The following is a 12,084-nucleotide window of genomic DNA, read 5'->3' as shown; positions in this document are numbered from 1 at the left end:
CTCCAACTCTGTAAGGAATTTGCAAATTGTTGCATTTCATTTTATTATATGTTGTTTATTTATATTGCGTCAGGAAATAAGTCCAATATAAAAAATAAAAAATGTTAGCAGAAGAATAGCTTTTCCTTTACCATAGTCCTCTTTTAACAGTTTTCTGTAATATTTTGTCAAATATATTATAGCATTATTTGTATAATATGCATGATATATGCAGTGTTGGGAAAGTTCACTTTCTACATGAACTAGTTCAAAGTTCAGTTCACAAATTTTAAAATGAACTAGTTCAGTGCATAGTTCAGTTCAAAATATTTGAACTAAGTTCACAGTTCCAACTAGTTCTGTTTTTTTTCCATGTTGCTGCAAGCTATTATTTTTCAAAATTATTGCCACAGCCCATATAGAACCACAGACAGCAATTATTTTATCAGTTTTAACACTGCAATACGAATAGACGTTGAAACAACTTTCACTTTTAAAACATTTTGCAACGTCGGGCATAGACGTCTATTCAACGTCTTTTCCACGGATAAATTGCTCGCTGCAAAAGTAAAAGTTACACAGTCAGTTGTCATGTCAACAGCCCATAACAAGGACAACACAATTTGATTAATTTGTATTTATTGATATCAATATAACCCTAAACACTTTTCCTATACAAAACAGAATACAAAAATAAAATATATTTTGTTAAAATAAACTATGAAATTATAAGTGCAGCAACAACATGAACCGGTTAGTTTAGAATTTTGTGTTCGTAAACCATTTTTTGAATCATTGGCACTTTCAGATTCTGTAACAAGATCTGGCTCTGAGTCACTTGAATCCGGATCGTTTACCTGAAATCGGCTCCGTCTCCCTCATCGTCACTTCAATGATTCAGAATGTGCAGAACACCCCTCAGTTGCAGATTCCTCTAGTCAACATGTTAATTCAATTCAATTAATTTTATTTTGTTCAACCCAAAATGAAAAGTAAGTCTGAGGGAGCTTTACAAAACATGCAGCATCCTGTCCCAAAACCATCACATCGGCACACGTAAACCTCCCTTCAACTGGACAAAACCTAAGGGAGAACATTAGAGGAGTAGGTGTGTACAGAATGAACAACATAAAGATGTACAGTACGTTCAATTCCTACGACAGAAATTATTCAAATATTCAGAGTAGTACGCCAGGTGTAAGGCAGGACAACTGCAGGGACAAACTCCATCAGATGTAACCTCCATCCACAGGAACCTGTGAGGAGGGAAGAACTAAGACTTTAGGGAAAAGGCAAAGTGTGTAATTTGGGTTTATAATGACAGTAATAAAAAAGGTTTAATAATGATAACAGCAGGAGGTGTTTGAGAACCCATTTATAGATTGTTTACTTATGACATAACAATTAATCTGCAACTTATGGCATTTCTGGAGTAACATTTCAAGGTATATTACACAGTACCATACTGTACAATGTTGCTTTAAGCATGCAGTAACTTACAATGTTTTGGCTAGCTTGTTTACAGGCCACAACTTGTTGAATTCAGCTGCGATCTGTGTTTAGGCCGCGTTGCTTTAAAAACGTGTATTTTCTACATGAAATGGGAACGGCAATAATATGATATGGGTACAGCAACAACCTAACGCATTAGCAACACCAAACACACGGAAAATACTATATGACGTTTACTTTTGGTCCAGTTCATGTTGAACGCTAAGCATGCTCCGAGCTAGCATGCTCCAAGCTAGCATGCTAACTAGCAAACTATCTGCGCTAACGCTAACTAGCTTACCAAAATAACAGTCTTTCCCGTATCGAGTGGGCAGCACAAATAAAATACTTGCGCATGCGCGTTACAGATGTGATCAGAGTTACGTGTTTTCAACTAATGTTTGAAATGGCCCGCGTTATTTTGTCCTTAAAGCATATTGTTACGCCCCACCTCCTCTCCCGAGCCGGGGTGGCGGCATAACAGGCACACACTCTGTATTTCTATATTCATGCGTTGAAATCCCGTCTTTGCGTAGACCAAATTTCGCCGACCGGTTCATTCATTATTATGATAATCTTAATGATATTATCGTCTCTCATTCAACCTTAAGTTACAACATGACACATAATCGAGAAATTTACCCGTTTCTAGCACGTTGATGTTTCATGCACTTTTTCGAAAGGTTGAAAAGACGTTGAAATGAGACATTTCAACCCGATTTCAACCACATTTCAACGTTGAAATAACGTCTTGTGCTCACTGGGAAACCATGAAAAACATCCCAAGACCATTATCCCACCTTCAAAATATGTCAATATAATTTTGCCTACAGTATATAGTGTAGCAAGCTTGTCTTCAGTATTTTTTATAGTTACATTTTAGGGGACCCCCCAAGAGTCCTAAGTCATTTCGAATCCTGGTTAAAGGTTCACCTGTGGGATACAAGACAATTTGACGGGTCGTAGGGGGCGCGGCTGTCACACGGCTGCGGGGCGGATGTAAGTCCGTTGGTGTGTGCGGATATACGGACATGTGCGCACACGCGCCCCGCTGGTATAATGTAGGGGAAACATTGGCTTAATATCACTTTGAGTGACGTCGAGTGCGAAAAGTGGTCGGTGGAAGGTTCCTGTCAGATCGGCAGGTGGCGATGGTCGGTGGTAGGTGGCGATGGTAGGTCGTAGGTTCCTCCGGTGGTCGTAGCGACATAAATGCAGACATACCAACCCTCCCGATTTTTCCGGCAGACTCCCGAATTTCAAAGCCCCTCCCGAAAATCTCCCGGATCGACCTTTCTCCCGAATTTCTCCCGATTACAACCCGGACAACAATATTGCTACACCATCCGCGCCGTTTCAGACCGATCAATAATAAAGGTTACACCTTGAAGTCAAGCGCGGCAATTAGAACGGAAAAAGATGAGACTGGCGCTGCAAAGAAAACCGCTACCGCGAGCACCCCCCCCCCCCCCCTGCGACCGCTAGCACCCCCCCGGTTCTTTTGAATATCTCCATAATTCTGAGGTCTCAAGGTTGGCAAGTGCATAAATGAGTATCTTACGACCATGGGTTTGCCATAGGTGTTTTTTCTAACTTTTTTGAGAATGTGATTTAGTATCAGGAAAGACAAATGTACTCAATGAAGGAAAACACCTGTTGTACAAAGGAGTCCAAACACATGTACACAATCTACTACTTTAAATCAGCCTCACGCACAGCGATAGCGTGCGTTTTGCGTGAGCGCCATGGCAACAGGATGGTGACGTTTCAATGAGGTCACGTGAGCGCTGCTGCCCTTTCTGAATTCACTTCTGCTGTTGAACTTGATGAATGTAGCTGTTTTGAACGAGTTGAACAGTCTGAGGCCCGATATTGTGCGAAACTACTTGCGAATAAGAATTGTTGGAGAACCGAGTGTTACACTAACGAGTGTTACGCGGAGGAGGCGAAGTCTTCCAGTGGACCCTCTGCCATGGAGCCCCTGCTGAGCAGAGTCAGACAGTGGATCCTTGCCTTTGGACGTAAGACATCTTTTCATGTCATGCCAAATGTAATTATTAATGTTCTTAGCATGCATGGGTGGCTCATCTCAGTAAAAATGCACTTAATAACGGTAAATGTTGAATATTAAGAAATGGAACGTTCAGAATTTAAGCTAGCAAATGATGGAGAAAGGGATTTGGGCACACCTGGCCGTGTAAATGGTAATTTAACGTTATGAGCGCGTTGTTTGTGGCTGGGACGGTGAGTAATGTGTCAACACATGTATAGGAGTTTACATGGTATTTCTATTTTTGCTTAAATGCATCTATTTTTGCAAGTTTGTCTCGGAAATTTGGGAGACAAAATGGCGCCGTCGGCAGTTACACAAGAACGTTGGGGAAAAAAGAACGTTTTTTGAATAATCACATTAGAACGCGCAGGTTTAAACAGCTCCATTTTATACCTGACACAGATATTTATTCAAGAGCCTGAAAAAAAAGATGAAGTAAACTTTAACGTTAGCTCTTTACAGCTAATTGACCTATCGTTAGCTTCGTTTCCAACATGTTTCCGGGTGGATATTTTACAGACCCGTGTTGTTTTTTAAAGGAAATTACCCACGCTTGTTGTTGTGAGCGCGGATCTCTGCACATAAAACTTTTTATTTATTAATCAGAAACTAAAGGGAATGGTGTAAATAGTGTCACCTCACACTGAATCGAGTCAAATCCACCTGTTTCCACTATGAATTACGGTAAATGTACTTTGCTTATAAACTATGAAGGAGAATAGTTTGTGCTGGTGCACACTTTACCTTAATAAGTCCACACGGTGGCTATGGAGCATCTTCATATTCGCTTTTGATAATTACTGATGTGACATGAGTTCCTTTTAAAGCAGACTAAGATAATCTTTTTCCTTAAGAGTTATGCTCCAACATCCCCTCATTAATGTTTCAAAAATTGCAAACCTAATTAAACATTTTCTAGCAGTCCAATATGCTAAAACAACCTCGAAAGCCAAATGTGTAGATGTAACATGATTATTACACAGAGCACATGTGGAGCTTCTGATTGGCTAAGATCCCTCTCACTCTGCTTTATGTTTTAAACAGCCGTAACACATTAGGTATTGCTTTAAGGTGGTAGCTTTGTGTTGGTTGTGAATGTAACTTTTTTTAATGAATTTGTTCTACCCAGTTTGGCCCCAGTTCGCTGACCGCCCTGTCGTGGAGAGGCCTCTCGACGACGTGGTCCTTCCGGATTACGAGGAGGAGGTTGAGGCCGTGCCCCCCAGCGGGGACGGTCAGCAGGTTCCTCTTCCTTCTCCCTACGCTGCTCCCGTTGCTCCTCCCTACGCTGCTCCCTTTGCTCCTCCCTACGCTGTTCCCTTTGCCCCTCCCTACCCTGCTCCCTATGCTCCTCCCTACGCTGTTCCCTTTGCCCCTCCCTACCCTGCTCCCTATGCTCCTCCCTACCCTGCTCCCTTTGCTCCTCCCTACGCTGTTCCCTTTGCCCCTCCCTACGCTGTTCCCTTTGCTCCTCGCTACCCTGCTCCCTTTGCTCCTCCCTTTGCTCCTCCCTTTGCTCCTCCCTACCCTGCTCCCTACCCTGCTCCCTTTGCGCCTCCCTTTGCGCCTCCCTTTGCGCCTCCCTTTGCTCCTCCCTTTGCTCCTCCCTATGCTTATCCTTTTGCTGCTATTGCTGACCTTCACGCTGACCCCCATGCTGGCGGTAATGTTCTTCACGCTCACCCTCACTATCCTCCTGCTGTCTTTCACGCTGACCTCTGTAATGATGATGGTGATGATGACAATGATGATGCTGGTGATGATGATGATGATATGAACAATGAAATTGACCGTATGCTTCAAAGGTACAGGTTAGGGCTACCCAATGAGGAGGAGGTCTTTGATGGCGAGGGTGAGTTTCCATTTCTGGTCCCTGTGCTGGACATTGAAGACATTGGCCCAGTGCCCCCAGAAGATTCTTTTGATGAGCTCCTGGATGCAGATGTTCTTGAATCTCCTTCTGGCCTCGACTTCTCCACAAAACGACCCAGGGAAGAGAGCGACGGGGAGGAGTCTGCTGCGAAGAGGGCGCGGTGATCTGAAGACAGCGACTCGGAATTGATAATCCTCTGCGAAGCTTTGGAGCAACCACTGAGTCCACTTGCAGCAGGAACAGTGGTTGCCATGGTAGCCTTTGCATCTGGCAGGGCGAGTGTCCCCCATGAAGCGTCTTGCACTGGGGCTTCTCTGTAGTAGTACTTCTTCATCTTTGCACGGTGGATCGATCAACTTCTTTCATCCTGAGGGCCGGCCTTTGGGACTGGCAGAGGCGTTGACACCCCGAGCAAGTAGCCTTTGCATCTGGCAGGGCTGAAGAAGACAAAAATGCTTTCATACACCCTACCCCCCCCCCTCCCCCCCCCGCATTCCTTTACAGGTCAAGAGTGAAGAAATCAGTGAAAACTGATGACAATAATGACAACAGGGTAAGTTGAACTTGCAACGTTAGAAAGGCCTTTACTGGTCAAGAGTGAAGATATCAGTGGAAACTGATGACAACAGAGTAAGTTGAACTCGCAAGGTTAGAAAGGCCTTTATATGGCCAAAAATATAGGAGATACAGTTCATAATATTTAACAATTTCATACCATACTAATGTTTTTTTCCCCCATGTGAAAAAGTAAGTACCAGTGTCTGTTTTGTTGAAACAGTGACCTATAACATCAATACAAAGTAATATTATTTAATATAAACTGCTTTCGCCATTTATTTGTTCACAGATTTTTTTTTATTATGTCATGCAAAGATAATCTTTCTCAGTCTGCAGCATCACAAGAAGCGCTCTGACGTCCACACGGGGAGCAGCAAAGGAGGAAGAGCCAGACTCTGTGTTCCTGCCGGACATCCAGGTCTACACTTTGACCTCCAAAAAGAAATGCTCACATTCCACAGGACAGGACAAGATGGAGAGCAGACTAGTTGAACTAGTTTCTATTCTTCTGTTTCAGAGACTCAAATTCCTGGACATCATCCAGGGTGACCATGAGGAGAAAAGACTATCGCTCACTCCCGACCAGATGCGAAGGATGGCTGACCAGAGGACCAGCTGGAGGGCTGTGGGCCCGGTTCACTGGAGTAAGTGAGCAAGTAGCTTGTTGCTATTAGTCAGAGACATTAAGAGTAAACATATGATATTTCTTAAAGCTAACGTCCCTCAACATATTTCGTAATACTGTGTGTAGAAAATGAAGCCTGTGAATGTCTCTAAATTACAATAACATTCGACCGGTTGGTAATGTTGGAGTAGAGAGGATTTAGTGTGAACACCAACACGCAGTGTAACTGAATATGGATATGGAATATTACTGAGAGCCGACAAAGGGAAATACATGTTTTATTGCATTCCTTATCAAGCGAAAGAGGAAAAACCCTCCTATCTCTTGTTTTTAGGGCAGCACTCCTGTTGTGTCCTTTGGAAATCCTCGTGCTCGGTGGATGTGAACAGAAGAGCCCACAGCCGTCCACTCAGCACATTTCTCTACCTCACTGCTAAGGGGAATCATACAATTAAACACATCTTATGGAACACTCTTTTTTGGAGATTTCTTTGGTTCAACTTCATGTGAAGTTTTTGGAATAGTGAATTGGTTGCAGGTGTCATGCAATGCATCGTGGTTTAAATGGCCCTAAAAGCATTGCATCTTTCAACAATAAGGCACACAGTTATGTGGATTACTCTGTTGAACATAGAATTTAAAGGAGTCCATGTACTGATTAAAGCACTGCCACATATCGCACAGTTGAGGAACCATCAAAGGCCAGGGAACTAAGAAGATGATGGATTGTAAACACTTCCAGAATAATGTTATTTCATGAGGTAATTGAGCTTCAAGTTGGGTCTGTGAAACAGAAATTCTGCTTTCTTCACAAACACAAATACTGAGCAGATACCAAAATGTATCCGCTTTGGGTCTCAGCCTAATCGGTTTCAGTGTTAGTTTTCCAAAATACGTAATACAGTCGTTAACATTTATACAACATTTTACTGGAGACAAGACATTTTCCTAATTCTTCTTGTACATCTACTTGAGCTCAGAACATGTGTAATCATTCAGGTTGGGTATGTTCCCACATACAGCAGCAGGATGTAACAACAAGTAGGCATTCAAGTCATTGAATATATGGAGAGCCCTGCATGCACCTCTTGTACGAGGAACAATGCAGCCTTAATAAACATACGGTAGCTCCATTTTGTACTGGATGCAGAGGTTTCAAAAAGGGTTTTTTTCATCAGGTTGCTTCAGAAACAGGTAATTGTGTAAATAATCTGAAATGCTGGATAAATCGTATCATTTATCTCACTGTGGCGGTTTCCACAGCAACCATGTCCAATTTAATTTAATGCTGGTTTTACCATCGCAAGTCACTAATGCTGTTAATTCTTTCCTCAATTTATGTTGAAGAGTATTTACATTGTGATTAGAAATGTCTAAAAACCACAGCAACATCAATAACAATACAGGAGCCTTTGAAAGTGACCCATGTGAATGATCAAAATGTGACATGTTTTATCTGACTGTAACCACTAAAACAACCCAAAGAGAAGCACATGACACAATCATCACCAGTGGCTTTAATGAAGCGAAGAGTCAGTGTCTCTTTTATTTCCAATATGATTACAATATTAAAAAACATTTAGCAGCGGTCAATTGACAATATACAATGAACAATGGATAAGGCATATTTAAAAACATGATAAATCCAATTTAGTACAATTTAATATTTCAGAGCAAAAAACTGCAGCTGTTTTTCGCTGAGTTTCTTAATTTGGTGGAATCAAATTTATGACAATCTTCCCCGTGTTCTTGTTGGCCTCCATGTGCCTGTGAGCTTCTGCGATGTCCTCCAGGTTGAATGTGCTGTCAATCACAGGCCTCAAGGAGGAATGCTGGTCCGAGAAGCATGGTAAAACTCTCTGTGAGAAGGCCTTCACTAGGTCGGCTTTGTACTGTGAATGAAAAATAAGAGCGAGAATCACGCTCATGTTACACAGGAGTTGTGCTGGCACTTGATGAAGCTAGTTTGTTGATCCTGGATTCTCACCTGAAGGCTGCGAGAGCGCAACAGGCTGCAGAGCAAGTGGCCTCGTTTGGAGAGCAGTTTTCCCAGTAGCTCCCCCTCGACTGCCCGGCCTCCCATGGTGCCGTACAGCACCCACCTGCCGTCGGTGGCTAAAGAGCTGACATTGTGCTCCCAGTTGCAGCCGCCGATGCAGTCCAGGATGACGTTCGCTCCTTTGCCTGTGAAATAACATTTATCCACATTAGCTGACAGATAAATGTTTAAAGCCTTTGAGATTAAATAGAAAATCCTAAAATTTCGTACACAGCATCTTGAAAACGTTATCATGATTTCTGTATACAATTAGGTTCTTATAATAATCTTGAACACTTTGTTCATTTTGGCGGGGTTTAATGGTATTTATTGAGAGTAAGTCAAATATAGCTTACTTTAAAGTGTAAACCTTTATCGAGCTCTATTTTAATGATTGGTTCTAACACTTTTAACAAGTTTCTGCTTGTCGAAAACCAAGTGCCTTATAATTCCATTATCAAAATGAAAGTGGTTATGAGAAGCCATTGTCATTACCGCTGCATAGAAGACACAATCAAAAGTCTGCATAACACTGACCTGGTTTGATAGATCGCTACAATAAGAACAATGCAAAAAGAAATTACAGCAATTACCTCCGGACTTTGCCCCAGACCTATAAAGCCATTTAAAAATGTACCTGCTGTAAAGTCATGGACTCCCTGCGCAAAGCTCTCCTCTTTGTAGTTGAACCCGGCTGCAGCTCCGAGACTCAGGGCCATCTTAAGTTTTTCCGGGCTTCCTGCAGTAACGACGGGCACGGCTCCCAACAGACGAACCAGCTGAACAGCAGCTGTCCCCACGCCGCTTGCTCCGGCGTGAGCCAGGACCACCTCGTCCTCCTTCACCTGAGCTGAGGCCGAGAAGACAGACAGCAACCAGACACAATAACGGACTGTGCTATTCAACTCCTTAATTGTAGAGAGAGAAATGTTAAGTCGAAACTAATAGAAAATTAAACTTCCCTGACGTCAAATGTATTTGTTTGGATGACCATCAATTTCAAATTTTTTGTACTTGTTTAGAGCAGTGTGTAGTATTGTTTCTTTCAGGAATGTCATCTCACAACTTAAAATAGCATCTCGCAGTATTAAACCACTTACATTTATGTAAGAGGGTTTTAACAGGAATATGTAATAGTTTTGTATTATCTAGTTCTTGGGTCTTTCTTGGAAAAGAGATTGTTTAACTCAATGGGTCTGATAGAATAAAGCTTGAATAAAAACCAAATGGTTTTATGTATGCATACCTATGAATACCAGCAGCTGAAAAGCAGTGAGCCAGGCCTCTGGGATCGCAGCAGCCTGGCAGAGAGTGAGATTAGGGGGGACGGGCATTAAAAGCTCCTCCGGCACAGACACATATTCTGCATATCCTCCTCCAGAGAGCAAGGCCATGACCCGGTCATCTCGCCCCCAGCCTCCTTTCAGCCCCGGACCCAGAGTATCCACAGTACCAGCAACCTCCAGGCCTATGATGTCACTCTCACCTGGGGGAGGTGGGTACAATCCTCGCCTCTGCAGAAGTCAGAAAGAAAAAAAAAATCATTGTCTTTATGTGAAGTCACATAAAGTTACCAAATTCAGCTGGACATACAGATATGCTTAATGCACTTTTGTAGCATTTTGTATTATACCTGCAGTAAGTCCGCCCTGTTGAGGGCAGTTGCATGAACTTTAATTAGGACTTCTCCACATTTGGGCTGAGGTCTAGGGACAGTTCGCAGCAGCAAATTCTCCGGTCCTCCCGGTACGTCAACACACACTGCACGCATCATCCTGGCAGAGCGAGGGCAACACTTGTACCAGGCCGGTGAAAGGATATATATAGAAAATGTTTAAATGCCACAATGCAGCGACGAAATACTTGCCTTGCTAGCTATATCCACTTCATACAAACTACTTATAGTTCTGTTGTTTTAAAGACTCACTGTCCTGTAGGCGTTTCCTAGTACAAGTCTCCTAATGTGCAGGATGCGATGCATTTTTGGTCCGAGCAATGGAAACTGTGATTATATTGAAAAAAGAAATTGCAGATATCAGCATCAGCAACCATTTTTAACAGATCGAGAGCACCAATCATTACAGATATTACAATCTATCCTAATTATTCACACCTAAGTTATTGAATAAAGAAGAAATTCTATTATTGATCTATTGTAACACAACGTTTAAATCATCGTTATACATTGCAGCTTTCCATATAGCTGCAGTGCAAAAACATTTAAACTACCAGATGAAGCGAAACTTTGTTGTGAACATTGATGAGAATGAGAACAAAACTATTTAGACGAAGCTGGAAAAAGAAGAACAGAAAAGAGGAACTTGTAATATGGTAGTGGAGTTTTGATATGACGGAGGGTCAGTGAAGTTCCGCGATGACGCCAGACAGCAGTGACACGTCGACGTTTGTTACGCAGCGCGCATGCGCAGTAAAGTCAAAAAGCTCCGGTGCTTTATTGTCAATCTCTCTCTCTCTATATATATATATACAGTATATATATATATATAAATGCTAGATGTCTTACGCACATGGCTGCCATCTTGGTACGGTCAGCTCGCTCACCCATAACATTGTGTTGGTGATTTAATTATATTTAACTGTTTTATACATGTATTACATGTATTTATGCGGTTTATTTAATTTGATGTCTAGGATTCATTTGCAACATGAGTTGTATACGTCATGTAATTGCTTGTTATATTCATCTCCTACATCTACTTCTAAATAGGTCAAATATAGAATGCAAAATGAAAATTTAGAAGTATTGTTACACAAGTCAAAACAGATTTTTGAACAGATTCAAAGCTATACAATTCACCGGGTTCTATTACATTTCTAGATTAGCAAAGAGAGAGTCTGGTATTTTCTAATGGTGTATGTCAAGCTATTAGAAACAACTACAAAAAAAGTACACAGACCTAGTTCATTTGACATGAAAATTGTCCGCTATCTTTGAATTATGTCAAAGCATCAAAAACAACTTACCAGAAGACGATGTCAACAGTCTGTCAACTTTGAAATGACTTTTGGGGAAGTTTTATTGAGCCATCATCCAGGCTGGGCTTCGGTTTGGCGCAGGAGGGGTCAAACCAGCAGAGGGGCAGGGCACTACAGAAGAAAAGCGGATTTCCATGCTGCTCCGTGCCATTAATATCCTTGCATGGATTTATTAAATACAAGTAAAATAAATGGATTCAGTGTCAATAAGGCTTTGACCTGAATAGGGCTGCAGGGAAAAAAGTATTAACATTTCAGATTAGATTACCAATTATTTTCTCCTTTGGTTCTAATTCAATGTCAGCTAATAGCACAACAATAACTATTATTTATGATAACACATTTAATTGATTGTACTTATCTTAGAAATATATAAGAAATAATAAAACAGGACAAAAGAACCAAAGTGAAACCAATACCGCAAGTATCAAGACTCATAATGTAGAACAATTGAAAAAAATGCTCATTGA

The 12,084-nt window shown here is 41.6% G+C and overlaps 2 protein-coding genes and 1 long non-coding RNA gene across 4 annotated transcripts; 2 read left to right on the top strand and 1 right to left on the bottom strand.

Annotated features, from left to right (window-relative positions):
* Positions 1-3,040: 3,040 nt before the first annotated feature.
* On the top strand, positions 3,041-6,126 carry LOC134104048 (uncharacterized). Its single transcript, XM_062557341.1, has 2 exons — positions 3,041-3,491; positions 4,653-6,126. Exons 1-2 carry the CDS (start codon positions 3,443-3,445, stop codon positions 5,558-5,560), a joined length of 957 nt encoding a protein of 318 aa, XP_062413325.1. The 5' UTR covers positions 3,041-3,442; the 3' UTR covers positions 5,561-6,126.
* Position 6,127: 1 nt separating this feature from the next.
* LOC119227772 (uncharacterized) lies at positions 6,128-7,037 on the top strand. The gene is made up of 3 exons (XR_005121390.2): positions 6,128-6,372; positions 6,472-6,598; positions 6,914-7,037. It is a non-coding gene; the product is annotated as an uncharacterized LOC119227772 (long non-coding RNA).
* Positions 7,038-8,078: 1,041 nt separating this feature from the next.
* On the bottom strand, positions 8,079-12,013 carry tp53i3 (tumor protein p53 inducible protein 3). 2 transcript variants are annotated; one of them, XM_037486654.2, is made up of 7 exons: positions 11,603-12,013; positions 10,485-10,619; positions 10,251-10,392; positions 9,864-10,131; positions 9,255-9,467; positions 8,567-8,763; positions 8,079-8,471 (listed from the first exon to the last, which is right to left on the bottom strand). In XM_037486654.2, the coding sequence occupies exons 3-7, from the start codon at positions 10,389-10,391 to the stop codon at positions 8,286-8,288; spliced, it is 1,005 nt and encodes a 334-aa protein (XP_037342551.1). In that variant the 5' UTR covers position 10,392; positions 10,485-10,619; positions 11,603-12,013; the 3' UTR covers positions 8,079-8,285. The 2 variants fall into 2 exon arrangements, with proteins under 2 accessions (XP_037342551.1, XP_062413254.1); XM_062557270.1 differs by lacking the exon at positions 11,603-12,013 and adding an exon at positions 10,847-10,933 and having other exon boundaries at positions 10,251-10,619.
* Between the last annotated feature and the right edge of the window lie 71 nt (positions 12,014-12,084).

Source organism: Pungitius pungitius, chromosome 14 (assembly GCF_949316345.1).
Source record: "Pungitius pungitius chromosome 14, fPunPun2.1, whole genome shotgun sequence".
Classification (NCBI taxonomy): Eukaryota; Metazoa; Chordata; class Actinopteri; order Perciformes; family Gasterosteidae; genus Pungitius; species Pungitius pungitius.
This window is presented reverse-complemented; position numbering and strand designations above follow the sequence as displayed.